Source organism: Callorhinchus milii, unplaced genomic scaffold, assembly GCF_018977255.1.
Source record: "Callorhinchus milii isolate IMCB2004 unplaced genomic scaffold, IMCB_Cmil_1.0 Scaffold1, whole genome shotgun sequence".
NCBI lineage: Eukaryota > Metazoa > Chordata > Chondrichthyes > Chimaeriformes > Callorhinchidae > Callorhinchus > Callorhinchus milii.
This window is the reverse complement of record NW_024704742.1, coordinates 107,897,456-107,915,472: the sequence shown is the minus strand read 5'-3', so window position 1 is coordinate 107,915,472 and position 18,017 is coordinate 107,897,456. Positions and strand designations below refer to the sequence as shown.

At 39.1% G+C, this 18,017-nt stretch overlaps 1 protein-coding gene across 2 annotated transcripts in view; it reads right to left on the bottom strand.

Moving 5' to 3' along the window:
• Nucleotides 1–4,004: 4,004 nt before the first annotated feature.
• The window catches only part of chd1 (chromodomain helicase DNA binding protein 1), a 98,554-nt gene continuing 84,541 nt past the window's right edge, over nt 4,005–18,017 (bottom strand). For both annotated transcript variants that reach the window (XM_007893111.2, XM_007893112.2), the window contains exons 27-37: nt 17,171–17,309; nt 15,744–15,894; nt 14,319–14,438; nt 13,265–13,399; nt 12,081–12,353; nt 11,854–11,994; nt 10,638–10,816; nt 9,455–9,554; nt 8,065–8,116; nt 6,883–7,081; nt 4,005–5,833 (exon numbers count right to left, since the gene is read on the bottom strand). In XM_007893111.2, the coding sequence (XP_007891302.1) occupies nt 5,386–5,833; nt 6,883–7,081; nt 8,065–8,116; nt 9,455–9,554; nt 10,638–10,816; nt 11,854–11,994; nt 12,081–12,353; nt 13,265–13,399; nt 14,319–14,438; nt 15,744–15,894; nt 17,171–17,309 (1,937 nt within the window). In that variant the 3' untranslated portion in view covers nt 4,005–5,385. The remainder of the gene's footprint in view (nt 5,834–6,882; nt 7,082–8,064; nt 8,117–9,454; nt 9,555–10,637; nt 10,817–11,853; nt 11,995–12,080; nt 12,354–13,264; nt 13,400–14,318; nt 14,439–15,743; nt 15,895–17,170; nt 17,310–18,017) is intronic.

The window sequence follows — 18,017 nt, the reverse complement described above, 5'->3', positions numbered from 1 at the left end:
TAGCCACATGGTGTCCTGTAGCTTAGTGGTTAGCACACTCGCCTCGCAAACAAGAGGACCTGGGTTTGATTCAGAGGAAGCTTTCTTACTCCACATGCCTGTTTACATAGCAGTAAGTAGGAACCCGGAACAATGGTGATGGGTGTCAGCGTGCGTCAGCCAGCAAAACAAATTCTCATGTAGATATCTGTTTTGGTTTTCCAGAGCTCTCAGGAGAGGGAGAAATTTTTCAGGATATTCTCCCCCTAATTTTTTTTGTTTTTTTGCCTTTCCTGAGAGTTTTCACTTCATTTGATGGCCTCTAGGCCTTTTATCACTCCATTTGCCACAGTTCCATGATTTCCTAAATTTGGTCATTCTTGCTTTCAGACTGACATAGAGTGAAACAATGGTGCGGGAAAGAAGAGAGAAACTTCAGTTTTAGTCTTTGAAAAGACTAAACTTCAGTCCAGACCTAAGTGTTTTATTTCGTCATTCATGGAGAGCGAAACATGTGCAACATTCACCTGGGTGGTGTCCTGCTCCATCCCTATACAAGAAATTAGCCGCAGTTCAGCAACGTGCAGTTATAAAGCACCTTTTAAGTGGGTGAATGTTTTGAAACATTTCAGACAACAAAGAATAGCAAACCGGGAGGGGTGAGAATTTAAGTGTGTTGACCAAGAGGTATGCATTTAAGAGGGTTTGAAAGCGTAAAGGTATTTTAGAAAAGCTGAAGAGATTTTGGAGTGAGTTCCAGAGAGCAAGGACACAGTGCCTGACACTCTGCATAGAACCAAAGGCGATGACAGAGAGAGAGGGGCAAGTCCATGAATGAAATGGATACTTTGAACAAAAATCTTTTCAACCTCACTGTCATTAATGAGACTCATTTTAAAACATAATATTGTGCAAAAATGCAAAACTACTGAAATAACATCTCAAACGAATAGTAGTTTTACGGTCAACCAGCGATTTGCAAAAAATCTTCAGCTGGAAGTACACCACATGAGCACCATTCAATTCAGTTACTTACATAATGCATAAGTTTGCTTCATCTTGTAGCATTCTCGATGTCAACTCAGAATATTGTGGTTTCAAGTCTTGCACTGGGACTCGAGCTCACTGTGCAGGTTGACTGCACAGTGAGCTCAAGTCCCAATGCAGTGCAGTTCCCTCAGAACACCTCCCTACAGTTGGGAGGTGTCATCTTTCAAAAGACGTTAATAATAATAATCCTTGCATTTGATATAGCGCTTTTCACGTCGGGAGGACGTCCCAAAGCGCTTCACAGAACACACTGTAAAGTGAATTGACTGTATATTTGTGGGCGAATGCAGCAGCCAATTGCGCACAGCAATGTCCCACAAACAGTCGTAGATTGAAAATGACCAATTTATTATTGTTTTTGGTTTTGGAGGGATTATTATTAGGCTCTGTGTGGAGTAAGGAAACTTGCCCAAGGTTTCGCCCTCTGCCTGGAATTGAACTCAGGTCTCTCACTTGCAAAGCGAATGCTCTAACCACTGAGCTACAGGACTCCACGTTAAACAGAAATTAAATTGTCTTCTGGTGGATGTGAAGATACAATTTAACAAGGGAAGTTTCCATTGTCCTTACCAAATTAAGTGGTTATCACCTCATTGCTGTTTGAGGGACTTTCCTGACATTGACTGTTGTACACAAGTGCGATTCAACTTGATGAAAATGCAAATTCTAACTTGTTTTTGTATTTGCAAATGTTCATTATTCTTGTAATGGTGTGAGCGCCTTCCATTCTCATTGTTTGTGTCAGTTGGTTATTGAGCAATTCGCTTACTGCTTTTTGCCTTTCCTTTCAACATGGGCGTCCTGCGGCTTCAGTTAGCATAACCGTGGGGCCCACCTCCACTTCTCATATGAAAAACTGACTTCCAAGTGGTCAGATTGGTGTCATCACTTTGTTTGCACATATGCAGTACGTACCACTGAAATCATTTCATAATAATAATCCTTACATTTGGTATACTGCCTTTCACATCAGGAAGGCATCCCGAAACACTTCAAAGGATATACTGTAAAGTGCAGTGAGTGCGTTTTGTGGGCAAAATGTTCACATTTATGTACATCAGTCACTTATCCTGCACATAGTACACATGATGTGACGTTAGCAGTGACCTGGCTATTTGTAGTACTGTAAAGCTCTGAGCAAATGGACCTAAACAAACAACTGCACTGTAACAGGGTTACCCTATATTAACTGATTGTTACACTTCGGAAGGTAGATAATGCTTTCATTTGATCTCAAGGTCCTCACAACATTCAAGTCTTCAATAGAATCATTTGATTAATGTGCAGCCATATAACTCCTACTCATATTACACAACAGTATTGTCAATAGACCATAATAGTACATTTAAATCTGTTTTATGGTATTCCAAAACTGGTTGGTCGAAGGAAACAATTGTGTTCCTGCTGATTTATCACAATTAGCACAATTGTCAGAATAAATCAGTGGTAGTCTTTTGGGAGGTCGTGGCAAAAATCAGATACCACATATCACAATACATTGTAATACTGACACCTCCACATGAGATGGGGACTGAAATTAATGTTGCTTTAACTAATATTTTTGTACTCTTGCTAAATTCAGGAGATTCCTGAGGCTGGGAAAATAGCTAAAATCACTCTATAAAGTGTCAAGAACAATACCTGGAAACTACAAGGCAGTACATTTCACATCAATTTTAGAGAAAAACTTTGGAGAGATAGAAGGCGAACAGCTGGAAATGAATAACATCTTTAAATGACTAGGATTCTGAATTCAGGAAAGGAAAATCATCTTCAGCTAACCGCCTGGAATTTGTTTTGAAAGGAATTACTGATATGGTTAACAAAGGCAATGCTGTTATCACACAACTTGGATTTTCTGAAAGGTTCGCTAAGTGCCCATTCAGACAAAAACTGGTTTAAAGAAGGAAACACATGGTAGCCAGAAATTGAAACTTTTCAAGCTAGAAAGAGGTTGCAAGTGAAACCTCTAATAATTTTGATTAAAAAATATGTCCAAGTGTATTCTAAGCAAAATCATAATGCTTATAGATGACAATAACCAAACAGGAAGAAACCAAATGGTGATAAATTTATTCAGATTTTGCATTTGAATATTTGGGGTAGTTGGGCTTTTAAATAGAACATGTGGTTTAAGATTGGAAGTATAATATGTATAGTAATGTGGAATAAGGAAGTGTGGGAGTGTCATCCGTTGAACCTTGTGCTGATCAGGATAGAGATCTAAGATTATTGTGGATAAATCAATGGGACAATCATTCCAGTGTTTTATAGCACTAAAAAAGGCAAATAGGATATTTTGCTGGCATGATAAATAGATACGAGGTTAGATTGAATAAGGCCTTTGTCAGATCTGGAAAATAACATACAATAATCTTAGAATGTAAATGACTGCCCTTGAGCAAACAAACAAATACTAGACCTTAGTTATGAGACATGGCTGAAAAGCTGAGCTTGATCTCTGGGAAAATAATTGCAAGATGGTTGATTGCACATTTAAAAATTTATGAGGGACAAGGAATGATCTAGCAACTTGTTCACCATTGTAAAAGATATAAACACATAACAGAAATGTGGAAGTTGAGAGTAAGAAGGGAAGGAAGCTGTAACTGTTTTTACATAATTTTTAATCAATTGTGTAAAAAGAGTTGTGTGGAATGAGTTACTGTGAAAGGTCACCAAAATTATCTAAATGGATTCGAAAGACAACTCAACGTGTTTCAATAAAAATAATAGATTGAGGATTGTGAAACGAATGTTAAAGATCATCAAAAATCATTGGCCTGCTGGTCCCTTTCCTGCCCTAAAAAATCTTAGTCTCTTCTGTGTAATTATTACAAGTAAATATTTGTACAAATGGATTACTTCAGACCTGGTCCCAAAGTTAATGAAAATAAAATTTAAATAGTTAAGTGGCATACTTTAGTATTACCTGGCACAACTCTAGATGTTTACCAATTTAAATCACACATTTGTATGGGAAAGTTACAAAATTACTTTATTAAAAAGTCTGAGATATGTTCTGGCAAAACAAAAAGGGTATTGAAGCAACATATTGGGTTGCATCAACCTGACGTTTTCTTGCACAGTGAAAAAGATCGTCTTAGAATCCACATATTATTTCTCTGTAAATTTAATTTGTAATATATAGTATCTATTTACATCAGTGTGCATTATAACAGTATCTAATTTCCCTAGTTTACCAATACATTGGAAATTCATCTGACTGCATAGCACATCATTTAAGTATTATTGCCCAGTTTAATAGGGAAAACAAGTGTGGGAAAGGTGTTGCATCAAATTTTAGCTCACTTTATTGTTCTTGTTGAGGATGGGATCTTCAGGGGAGGGAGAAGTTGTCATCTTATAAAATGTATCTCAAACTATAATCTGTGACAATAACTTGATCTGAAAGGAATTTCTTCTCATTATTAGTTACTACAGCAATCACAACACAGACTTTTTTTTTAAAGTAAACACGTTTCTAATACAAGTTACCAATAAAAAAGGACTAGAGGGCTAAATATAATGGAATTGATTTTCCCTTTCCCCTTTTACATTCTAAACAGCAAAATGTTTCATCCAGACAATTCATAAAAACTGTAGTACACGGATTTTATATTTATGAAGTGAAGGCCTGAGTAGGTGGGGAACGGAAAACAGTCAAAAAAGCCTGAGAAGGAAAAAAAAGCTCAGATTCGATCCACTAATTTACAATAATTTACAGTAGTATATCTTCAAAGGCATTACACAATTGATCACCAACAAAACAACAACCCTGCTATTTTACAGATGTAAGTACAGAATTTAAATATTCAAGCTTGCTGAGAACTGGCAATGTGGTCGCAGTGTAAAATGTAAACAGTCTCAATACAAATAGCTTTGGAAGGTGAACCCGAGTCCTCTGCTTTTTCAAGTTTACATTTAGACTCCGTTCCTAAACTCCTGCATAATCGTGCGATCAAACGCGGGTCATTTACATTTTCTGTCGTTCTTCAAAACATTATTCAGGTCAGTTGGGCCGAAAAGCCTCCAGATTGTTGGGAGGGTGAATACTTATGATCCAGTGTGTTTGGGGCAGTGTTCAATTATATGCAGTAGTAAACATGTCCATCTCTGATTTAAAAAAACAGGAAGAGAAAATAAGACAACATGCCACGGTATGTAGCACAGTGCAGCATTAATCTCGATACAAAAATATTTTCTTCTTATGAGATATCAACCTTGCAACCTATAAGGAGGAGCAACAATACTGCAAGTAGCAGCTCTCGTCTGCATGTTTTAAGTCACGTAAGGCATTTACTGTGTTCTTTTTTTATGGCTGCATTGGGTGAAGACATGGCATCACTCGTCCTGTTATGTTTTACGGCTGTTCCAGGTGTGCTCTGGGGTGCTTTTGTGATCGGAAGAGTAATCAAGGGGGGATCTGTGTTCCAATGGTGATCTGGAGTCATAAGGGGACCTCTGATCCAGGGGGGACCTTGGGCCACTACTTGATGGCCTATGGTCCACTGGCCAGTCTGAGTGGTACCTGTAATCCCTGGAGGATTTCTGGCCTGAGTATTCTGAGCTGGATCGATGATCTGAATGGGATCTGTAGTCTGAACTGGATCGATGATCCAAATGGGATCTGTGGTCTGAGCTGGATCGATGATCCAAATGGGATCTGTAGTCTGAGCTGGATCGATGATCTGAGTGGGACCGGTGGTCTGAATGGGATCTACTCTCCTTCGAACTGGCCTCTGACCGGTGACCCCGACTCCTGTGTTCATCAAGCTTCCTGTGCTTATTTTCACTGTAGTACCTGTGAAAGTTGCAAAGTATCAGGCTTTACTTTCTGGGTGCACATAAGCAAGAGCTCCCAAGAGAACTCAAGTTTTGACACAATTTTAACACCTTAGCGCGATAGCACCTAAACCACTGCTCGATTCAGCTCTTCATTCTGGTTGTTCTATTGCTCCTGCGGGCTCAGACCTTCACCCAGACTTACCCATGAAAAAACACTAATCTTTAACTGTCTGCCAAGAGCTTTTTTTAAGAATAGTTAAAATTCCAACTTTAATACTGTATAGGGCCTTGGTGAAACTGGACCAAGAATATTGTGTACAGTTTTGGTCTGCTTATTTAAGAAAGGACATACTTGCCTTAGAGGGGATGCAGCGTAGATTCACTAGGTTAGTTCCTGGGATGAGGGGGTTGACCTATGAGGATGGGTTGAGTAAACTAGGCCTATATTCTCTAGAATAGAGAAGAATTAGGGGTGATCTTATAGAAACGTATAAGATTCTTATGGGGCTTGACAGAGTAGACAGTGCAAGACTATTTCCCCTGGTAGGAGAATCTAGAACTAGGGGTCACAGTCGTAAGATTAAGGGTCAGCCTTTTCGAACAGAGTTGAGGAAACACTTCTTCACTCAGAGGGTAGTGAATTTATGGAATTCTCTACCCCAGATGGCTGTAGATGCTCAGTCCCTGAACATATTCAAGACTGAGATTGATAGGTTTCTAAAGGATAGAGGGATTAAGGGATATGGGGATAAGGCAGGCAGATGGAGTTAGGTTAGAAGATCAGCCATGATCTTATTGAATGGCGAGGCAGGCTCGAGGGGCCTAATGGCCTAATCCTGCTCCTAATTCCTATGTTCCTAATACAAGTATCTTAAATTTTAGCAACTAAGTGATCTATTACCCTCTGTACTACAATACTGCCAAAATACAAGCAAAACCCAACACCACCATACAACAGCTATAATTAAGAAAGTATTAAGAAACACAATAGGTTAATTTTTGACCCAATACATTACCAAAATTTATACTACCTTGAAAGACAAAAGTGCAGTGACTGCAACCTACCTGCTATCTGATCGGTAATGATCCCGGTCTCGGTGGTCTTTGCCATTGCTAAACGAGGAATACGGTCTCTTTCTTGATGAATCACTGTGATGCTGATCTCTATGGTGGTCATGATAATGTGATGAGTGGTGTCGGTCAGATGAATGGCTTTCCCTACTGCTGTCGTCGTTGTGAGAATTCTCCCTCGGCTTTTCAGGTTCTGTTTTAATTTAAAAAGTTTTCATTTAGAGGAGTATCAAAAGTTATCCCAAAATGCCAATTTGATAAAGCGCTTCCACGTTTGCAGTGATGAGAGTGGTTTATCAATTCTGCATTTCAAGTACATGAAGATGGTTCATCCACTTCAATTTTGACCTTTGCTTTGGGTCTACCTGAGGAGTTCATGCTCTTCGCAATGACAGTGAAAAATCTGCCTTTTCCATCCAAATGTTCGCGTCTCAAATAAGTGACTGATACTGAGGTGCAGTTTGTAATAAACTTGCATCTGGCCTTTCACATCAGGAGGATGTCTCAAAGCACTTCAAAGGATATACTGTTAAAAGCAGTGCAGGTGTACTGATGTATTTTGTGAGCAAACGCAGCAGCCAATTGAGCATAGCAATGCCTCACAACCAGCCACAAATGACCAATTTTATTTGGGGCATTGAGGACACTGAGAGAATCTCTCTTCTCTTTTCAAATAGTGCCATAGAATCATTAATGTCCACCTAAATAGACAAACGAGACCTCAGTTTAACATCTTATTTGAAGGACTGCACCACTGACAATACAGCACATCCCCATCACTACAATGGATGTCAGCATAATGAGTTCTAAGTGAGGCTTTAACAACCTTCTTACTCAGAGGCGAGAGTGGTACCACCTGAGCAAGGCTAACACACCTAATTGAGCCAGACTGGTATTGTATTTAGTTATAATTCAACACCTCGCCCAAGTGCCTAACCCAAAGACAAATGTCAGCAGGTTGTATAACTGTGTGGATAAAAACAAGAGGAACATAATCAATGTCTGTATGTACAGATTTTACAGCAGTGGCCAGTAGTGAGATCAGCTAGCGAGTTATTGTGCCTCTCCCCTATACCAGGTAGCACCCCTGCTGCTAACCCTAGCTAATATCAGCTAACAACACAGGCCAGTATCAACCCTGAGACGAAATAAAATAAAAAGTTGCCAACAACATACCTGAGTGTTTGGCATTGTGAATGTTGAGAGTACTGCTGTGCTGGTCATTATGCTGTGGACAGAAAAGACAGATAAGGAAACCTAGACAGTACAGACAGGAGAGGCTGTTTGTTCGGATTATATATCAATCTTCTTATAGACAACTCAAATTAAACAACTCTTACTAATCTGATACAGAAAAGTAAAATACTCTTTAGGAAGTGCAAAATTGGGATTGTTGTTTTGACAGTGGTGTCACTGGGTTTAGTGTGTTAGTGCCAAGAAGTTACTGGCACAATATGGGGAAATCTAAAGAAATTCTGTTTAATGTGGTGCTTACATGCTTCTTGGGAGATGCAGGTTCCATCCCTCCCTCAACCCAATGCTCAAAATGCTCTCTCCAAACAAGTTTGAAAGCACAAACTCTCCAATTAAATTTATTATGGATTTTACCCAATTTAATAATAGTAATAATTTATTCCATTTCCGAGCACGTAAATTTGAGCAAGGTATTGAATCTGTCTCACTCTCTCTCACCCCAGCATTTCATAAATTAATTTAAAGATTTCCAATTATGTCAGTTTTTTCTCCTCCCCATTAATATAATTTGTTGAGTAATATAACTTATCAATTTAAGATGTAGTCCAATGGCTCTAAATTGAAAAGTTTTGGGGGTCAACCAGATGTGTGACAGGTGTAGAAACCCATCACCATGCTTAAGAGTATCCAAACCAGACTTAGAGCCACATATGGAAATGTCCATATCTGGAATGGATTACACATTCTTCCCTGGAATGACACATCCTTTCTAATTCTGGAATATGAGGTGCAGGTTGGCAAGAGATGAGGCCTGAGGATCCCAGTGTGTGTTGGTGCTACTCGAGCCTAGCCAGCTCAATCCGTTTGCCACTGAGAGCAATGTCTGGCAAGTTCCCCATTGGTTGTCCAGCTAGGACCTGTTAGGGCCTTGGCTTACAGTGTTAACAGGAGATGAGTGGGAAAACTCTCTACTTCCGATGTAGAGACATTTTAAGACAACTTCATCTTTTGAGAAGTTTTACTTGCAGAAATATGGGCCAACAACAACTAACATCTTCACGCAGAGTAACATCTGGGAGCGGTTTACAAAGACAGAGTGGGAGATTGATGAGGGGGTAGGAGAGAAGTGACTGTAGACAGTTGAAGACCATAATCCTTTGAAGACTAACAGGTTAAATTAAGCCCTTATAAGAAAATGCTAGATGATCTACAATGGGGAAGGGGGGGGACTGATAGGTTCAATGGCCTTTCTTATTCCATATTCTATTATTATCTCAACACCATAACCAATTTTTGAATGTGGCTTTGTAAATACATGCTCATTCAGCCAGGTCAGTCATGGGAACTACTAAATTCCAAAGTGCTCTCATACCCGAGAGTTCTCCAGTCTCTTCTTGATCGCATGCTTGTACAATTTGTGCAGTTTTCTTGCGTCAAATTCAGTGAACTTTGAAACAAAAATCCATAGATTCCTAGAAATGAAATACAGATTTTTATGAATTAACCAAAGCTTATTTCTTCCAATACGAAAACACTAATAAAACACTTGAGTTAAAGTCGAACATTCTGTTCAATGTTATCTGCAGTAGTTTAAAAAGTATTAATATAAACTGTACTTGTGAACCATTGAAATTAGGCATCCCTGTAACCCACCATCCTCAACATCTAACCACTCCAGTGAGGTGCCAGAGTTACTGACTTTAGTTTGATAGAGGCATGTGATTTGGAACAGCCAATAAGCCAATGCAGAGCTCTCTGATGCTTACATAGCTCAACTGTGATGAGGCATATCATAACTCTGATGGATATGCTCAAGTCTGATGAGTTCCCATCAATTTTATTGCACTCAAGCAAATACTTATCCAGTCATTGTTTTTTTAAGAAAATCGATGATGCACCAACAATTTAGTATTAAACTAAATGTCTAACCTCTACTTTCTGAGCCTTTGAGCTTCAAATCTGTAAAGTTCGGAATAATCTGTATCGCTCTTCTCTGAACCCTTCATAACACCCCCTTGACCATCTGCTTAATTGGTGCAGATCATCCCAAATACGGTTTATGCTCATATTATTCATCTGCTCACAAACCTTGGCATGAGATCATCAAACTGTATGATGATGCCAAAATTACGCTCCTCCAGGTCATTTAAGTTTACTTCAGCCAAGCTTTTTTCAGTGAATTCAGAGATGCGACTCCTCACTCTAAGATGCCTCAAGGAAGTGATAAGGTGTTACATCAAATGAGCACGTCACCCCAGTAATAAGGGTCCTGGCATATGAGCAGCAAGCATCAAGTTGTCCTAAATATTATTTCCTGGTTATGGGCAACTTTGCAGGTGGTCTACAGTTTAGATGTTTCTGAAATTGGACTATACTTTGTGACTGACTCTCCATCTGAGTTTCTGTTGTTTTCTTTCCTTCACTTCCTGTTTTTGCCTCCCTGAGGCTTGTTCTTTGTGTGTGGTACGCATGAGAGAGACTGTTTGTGTGTCAGTCTTTCCCCGTGAGGGTAGAGGAAGGAAGTGAAGAAGGGGAGAGAGGATACAATGTCTTACTTTCTCCACTGTTTGATTTGTTCAGGGTTTGAGTACTCCTTCAGACACTCGGTAATGTGGTCACCTATTTTGATCAAGCACTGCCTGGTGTGCTCCAGCTGCTCCTTTTCTGAAAGACCCTTCTCAGGCCTGTCCAGCTGTTTCAGTGCTGCCTTCACAGGCCTCATCCTTTCTTTACACTAGAAAACAAAGTGTATGTTTATGATCAACTCATGTGTACCCTCCCTGCCCTCCACGCCTCCTGATCCCAACTCTCAGCTCGGGTCCAAATTCCTGACTGTCCAGTGTCTTCGGACTTCCTCCCGATGTGAAAGGTTACAAATGTGAAATTACAAATGTAATTTGTTGTTGTTTGTTTAATAGCCAGGGGTTCATGCTATTGATTGCCATCCAATGACTTCTGCTAGAAAGTCGTGTGTGTCAGTTTGACTCAGAGAGTATGTCAGCACTCTTGCTGTGGAGTAGAAGGTTGTGGGATCAAGCCCCATGTCAGGACTTGGAACTCATATAATGTAACTGACACTCCAATGCAGTGGTGGGGTGTGCTACATTCTTGGAGATGCTATCCTTCAGATGAGATGTTAAACCGTGTTCCTATCTGAATGTTCAAGTGAATATTAAGATCCCATATTCGAAAAGGGAGTTTCTCCCAGTGTCCTGGCCAACGATACCCCAAATCAAATTAATTATTCACTTAATGGCTGTGGTGGGACATCGCTGTGTGCAATTTGGCTGCTGTGTTCATCCACAAAACAGTCACTCCACTTGTGAAGCGCTTTGAGACATCCTCTCGCTGTGAAAGGCACTAAATCAAATGCAAGGACTATTTATTATTATTGAGTCTCCTAGAAATGCAAGAACGAAGCTCAGATCTGCAATCTCAGCAGAACTGAAGTCTCACAACCCTGTGTGATGGTCCTAGAGAATCCCCAGAGGAAATGCTTCAGGGGCAATTTTGCTGGCATCCATTCGATGATGCTGCTGCTATACAATGCCTTTCAAAAGCATAGTGTAAGCTGGAAAACATACTCCACTAATGACTCACTTGCAGGGTCACACATCAATTTAGAGCACATGCCCACTGACAAGCATCTTTAAATTGGGGGCAAAGAAAAGTCTGCGGAATAGATTCAAATGGGCCCATTTCCCAGGAGAAGCAGAGCATCAATGTGCACATTGGGAACAATCCCTGATGATAATCAGCACTTATACTTACAATACTAAATGTATTTTGATCAAGCTCTTCCGCTTCCTCGGCAATGGGAATGGGCTCACTGCTTGCAGTGATATGAACTGGGACGTCAGCAAGCAATGGCTTCTTAGACTTCTCCTTCATCTCCATTTTAACTTCAGTTGCCTGCACCAACCAAGGTTATCATCATTAATATCAACAGTCAAAAAAAACACCTGAAACATACTTTGTTATTCACTAAACCAGTTTACCTTTTCTTCTTTCACTTCTTTTTCTCTATGTACAGATTCTTTTTCTTTCATTTCTTTCTTGTCTTTGATATCCTTCTTGATATCTTTTTCTTTTGCATCTTTCTTTTCCTCCTTTTCCTTTTTGTCCTTTCTACCTTCTTTTTCTTTAGCCTCTTTTTTGATTTCCTTTTCTTCCATCTCTTTCTTGACTGCCACTTCATGATCCACTCTTTCCTCATTTTCTTTTTCCATTTTCGATTTCCTTTTTGAGGGTTTTGTTCCAGGGACGTCATCCTGAAGGGAAAAAAGAGTAGAAAATGTTAAGAAACCCATGACGGAGAAAAAGCACAGCAGTTATGGAAGAAAAGATCAATGTTTGCCACCTGCCAAACCATAGAAATTTATAGTGCAAGAGGCCATTCAATCCATTGAGTCTGCACCAGCTCTCAGAGCAAGCAATAGACAATCCTCATGTATAACCGTGCAATTAACATTAAGTGCACTTTCTACTGTTGTTGTTGTCGGACTTGATAACCCATTTCATTATCTACCTGCCCAATACACAAAGCAATGCTATATTGAAGGAAGTTGATATAATCCAGTCATCTTGTGTATTGTAATCACAATGGAATATCTCCCCCCGCCCCCAACACAGATTAGATCACTGCTTGGATATGTTCAGTCGTATTGGGGGAGGGGTGGAAGGATCTTATACAGATATTTTAGGCTCTATTCCATAATTGAAGAAACTACAAATAACACATTTATGTTTTGCAGACAAAACACGACCAGTTTCAGTTAAATCATTCAACCTTCCAATTCCAGTAAAATCATACTGAGGCAATGCTACAGTGAATATAAATGGGTAAAATATGCCAAAGAGTATGATGATGACATACAGNAAAAAATGCACCTTTGTACAAGCTTTAACATTTTTGGAAGAGGAAATTTTAGATATAGTAATATCACATTGCATAAAAAGACATTTCTGACACCATGAAAAAGCACAATTAACAGCTCAGCAAATTCATAAGTTAGTTTTTAGAATGATTCAAGCAATTCTAATAAATAATAACGCTTGTATTTGTCAAAACAACTCAAAAGCACTTCACAGAATTTACAGTAAATTGTAGTGACTGTGTATTTGTAGGAATGTTCCTGTTCAAAAAGATCTTGTGTTTCATTTGCAATAGTTGAATATCTACCTTGATTTCTCCTTCTTCATCTGAGCTTTTGACTGAGGGAGGTGGTGGAGATGAATCACTTTTAATTTCTTCCACCTTCACAACTTTTACAGCCTTACTTCTTTTATTCCTCGGCTTCCTTTTTTTTGAATTAGCCTTTTTAAAAAAACATAGAAAACCAATAAGTTTATTATGTTCAATATTTGTCTAATATGACTATCTCAATAAAACAATTCGGATTATTTTTGAAGACACATAACATCGAAGAGCTTATTTGCTGGGTGACAAATCAGACGATTATTCTACATATAGCCAAGATTATCAAAGCAGGTGTCAGCCTGACTCAGTCTCGTCTGGGTCAGAATGCTGTGGCTTCAGATCCCACTTTGGGCTTTTAAGCTCACTGTCTAGGCTGACATTAAGTGCAGTGTTGGCAAAGTGCTGCATTGACGGAGGTACACGTCCTCTACTGTACCTATGGTCAATTTAACCCCTGCTTCTCCCTTGCTCAGTGTCTATTATCGCCATTGTGCAATTCTCTGAGACTCTATCCTGCATGAAGGGCGCTATATAAATGCAAGTTGTTGCTCTTTGGATAAGCCTTTAAAACAAGGCCCCATTTGCCTGTTGTTCATGTGGATGTTAAAGATCCCAAGACACTCTTCAAATTAAGATGGGAGTTTCTCCTGATGTCCAACAATCCTCCAGAAATTTTCTGATCAGGGGAAAACTAAGGTTCCACGAGAATTCACTGTAGAGTTCCACACAAAATACTTGTTTCCAGATTGCCTGTATTCAGCAAGCAGAACGTTGATGTATTGTAACAAAGGACTGAGACTGTGCACAGATAACTGAATATCATTTCCGTGGAGATATGACTAAAATCTCTTTGCATTTAGTGATTTTTTTTAAAAAATGCCCTTCCTTGTCCACCTGCTCTGGTTGAGTCTGTTCTCAAGTTGCAGCTAAGATGCTATGCAACCAGGTTACAGGAACCATAGATTGCTTACAGACCCAGAAAGTCATTAATCCTACCCTCACCACTCCCACACACACTTTTGATAATTTTATGTACCTCAGCCAGCCTCTGTGCCTCCTTCCTGGCCAGGTCTTTACTGAGCAGTTTGATGAGGTAGTCAGCTCTGGTCTGCAACTGCTTGGCCTGCGGCTTCTTATCTGGATCATCAGGCAGAATCTGATGAGAAAGAATAAAATAATAAAACAAGAGCAATATCATGGTTATCACTGCACAATTTTTGACAGGGGTTTAGTTTGCTATATAAATGCAAGTTGCTGCTTTATGATACAGGAATGTATTCCTTTCCTTTGTATGTAAAACAAAAGGCGTACTTTCTACAAAATTACTTTTGGGACATATAGCCATGATCACAGGCATGAGCTGGACTGGAAAACGAAACACAACTCAGATGATTCACAGATTGACAGTCTGACTGGACAGTTGACTGGATTTCAACTCCCGCGAAATGGAAGTGTGGCTAACCATTTATAAGAGAATGCACTAACTTGTAACCAAAGCAGTACAATTCATTTTAGTATTTGTATTATTTATAACATGCAGTCATACAGTAACATTTTCACTGGAACAGAAAAGTTTGAGAGGATTTAACAGAGATCTTTAAAACTCTAAACAATTTTGAGAGCATAAATAGTGAAAGATTATTCCCACTAATTGGTAATGAGGAGGTATACAGTCACAATCATCACTGTAAGAGTTAAGGTTAATATTCAATCAACCAAAGGCTTATGAAAACATGAATTATTTGCCACGTATGATTGATTATTAAATAGCATTATTATTAACTGCATTTACAAGAGAATTGGATTGTAAGAGGAAAATCATAAAAGCACGTAGAAAGAGCAGGGAACTGAGTAATAATAAATAATCCTTGCATTTGATATAGCGCCTTATCATGTCTTTGAGACGTGTCAAAGTGCTGCACAGAATATACCATAAGGTGATTTGACTATTTTGTGGGAAAAACGCGGCAGCTGATTGCGCACAGCAATGTCACACAAACAGTCGTGGATTGAAGTGACCAATTTATTATTTTATTTTTTTGAAGGAATTATTACCCCTGGAAAAGCGATCCGCCAATCGACTAAAACTGGGTTCCTACTTACTGAGGCGTGTGGAGTAAGGAAACTTGCCTAAGGTTTCACCCTGCTGGGAATCGAACCCAGATCTCTCGCTTGTGAGGTGAGTGCTCTTAACCACTGAGCTACAGGACTCCACATAGTAGATAGTTCCAGTAAGAGTTAGCATCAGTACAGGCTCAATCTTCAGAATGGTTTCCCCCTACACTGTAACTAACCTATGATTCTCTGTAGATGTATTCAGCTTTACAAACAAGATTGACATGTACTTAACATCTTTAACTAAAATCATCAGAGCTTTTCCATTGCATGCAATGCAAGTTGATGCTCATACAGTTATTTGTAATCTATCTAGCTCTATGATGGTCAAAGGCCAATTTTGTACCTTGTGCGTTAAATTCAGATCTGGATCCATCTTTATCATTTCCCAGCTGCCATAGCCATACTCATAGATGCCTATTAAAAGGTTAGAGTCATCCTCCTTGTTCCAGTCCACGTCAAAATGAGCTGCTTTAGTGTGACTTGGGATTGTGTACCTGTAAGGAGAGAAAAGGGGGAGGGGGGGAAAGCATTCACAAATCAAAAACAGATAAATGCAGCACATTTCAGAGCTTAACCTACTTCTCATATCTAGCACTCATCTCCTATAACTATGAGATTACTGGAGTTTATAGTGAACGTCTTCATAGAAACGGTCAAGCATCACAGAATTTCTGTGAAATATACAAGAGGTTGGTTGGTCAGTTTTTTCTTTTAAAACAAATCTGTTGATTATGTTACAGCATCTAAGAGTAAGGCACAAAGTTATTGTTGGTGTACATGATGTACGAAATAAGGCATATTTTGGTTTGTACATCAGTGTCTGTAACTAACTTTTAATTGCAGACCGCAATGAATGCCCAATTCCTGCTCCAATGATAGACAATACATTGGTCTAAACCTACCAATCCCCACACTTTGGGTTTTTGACTTCAACCAATCCATCATGAGCAGTTATCACAGAGGCCAGCTTCAAGACATACATCTAATGTGAAAGGCGTGAATTAAATGAACATTTTTGTTTCCTCTTTACCTGAACTCACTCCCCAATCAGTAATAGAAGACACAACATGCACCCACATAATGACATGTCACAATATGTCTGAACAACAGAAGGTCACATCTACAATACTGTGTGGAAACACCAGATAGGGCAATGCTCACCACAGGGACAGAAGGAATATCTGACAAGGTGGCATTGGCAGAATTGAGCACATTACATGCATGAACTCAAGAGAAATATTTGTGGAGCAGTGAGAAAATAAAACAAGCTGCTAAAACCTAAAGCCATTAAGGGCTAGGAAGGAAAATAAATAAATATTTTAAACAAAACGCAAAATACTGCAGATACTGGAAATCTGAAACACAAACATTATGCTGCACACAGAATAGAGGCATATTTAAAAAAAAAGATCAGGACCAAACAGATCTGGACATAAATCTTTATGAACAGTCTCAAAAGACTGAACAGATTTAAACAACGGTTAGGAGGTTTAAAATGTCAAGAGATCAGTCCTGTGCCTTTAATTGTTCTGCCCTAGAATATATGAGATTACAAAACACAACAGACAAGTTTTTTTGGTAAAGCCAATAAAACAAAAGTACGACAAACACTTGCTATACTCAAACATCTGGCTAAGTACAAGTTACAAAGGGAAAACCTAACGAAAATGTGTAAAGGATGAATGCAAATAACTTCTATAAAGTATATAATCCCAGTTCTGGTGAGTAAAGTAATAATCCCAGTCTGGTCTTCATCCAATTGAGACTTACTTCTTTCTATCCTCTGGGTCTGGTGAAATGGATTTGTGCAAAGGTGCCAGTTCCTCTTCATGGGCAATCACAAGTTTAGCATTGACCTGCACGCCTGAGATGCGAAATGTAGGTCCTTTCACTTTACCACGACGGGCAGCTGTATGTTTTTTTAAAAAAAGAAAACATCCAGTTTAAACCACATTTCTATTTAAAAAGAAACAGCTTGACTTCCACATAAGCACACATTTCTAAAGTTGTTTTAATATTGTGAGAGGGGGAAAGCCTTTTGATTTCTATGGGTTTAAAGATTTCCATGGATTTAATAGAACAGCCATTACAAGCAGACTGGTAACAGTGTAGATTTTAATCGCCAGAGTGTGGGCTAAGGCAATGTGCTAAAATCTAACAGGAAGTTTGCAAATATCTCTGTGGACAATAAATGCATGCTAAACCAGAAAGGTTGCAAATTCCATCCCTGACTGTGAATTAGCCTATCTCACCCAATCACCACTTATGATTGGATTGGTGTCAGTGTCCCAGGTTAAGGAAGGAAAAATCAGACAAGGAAACAGATTATCATTAGACCCAAATAATAATCCTTGCATTTGACATAGCACGTTATCACGCCACTGAGATGTCTCAAAAGCACTTCACAGGATATATTGTAAAGTGGAATGACTGTATTTTGTGGGTGAAACTTGGCAGCACAGCAGCATTCCACAAACAGTCGTGGATTGAGTGATCAAATTTATTTATTTTTGAGAGGGATTATTACCCACTGAAAGGGATCTGCCAATCGACTAATAACTGGGTTCCTATTTACTGCTAGGTAAATTGAGGCTCGTGGAGTAAGAAAACTTGCCTC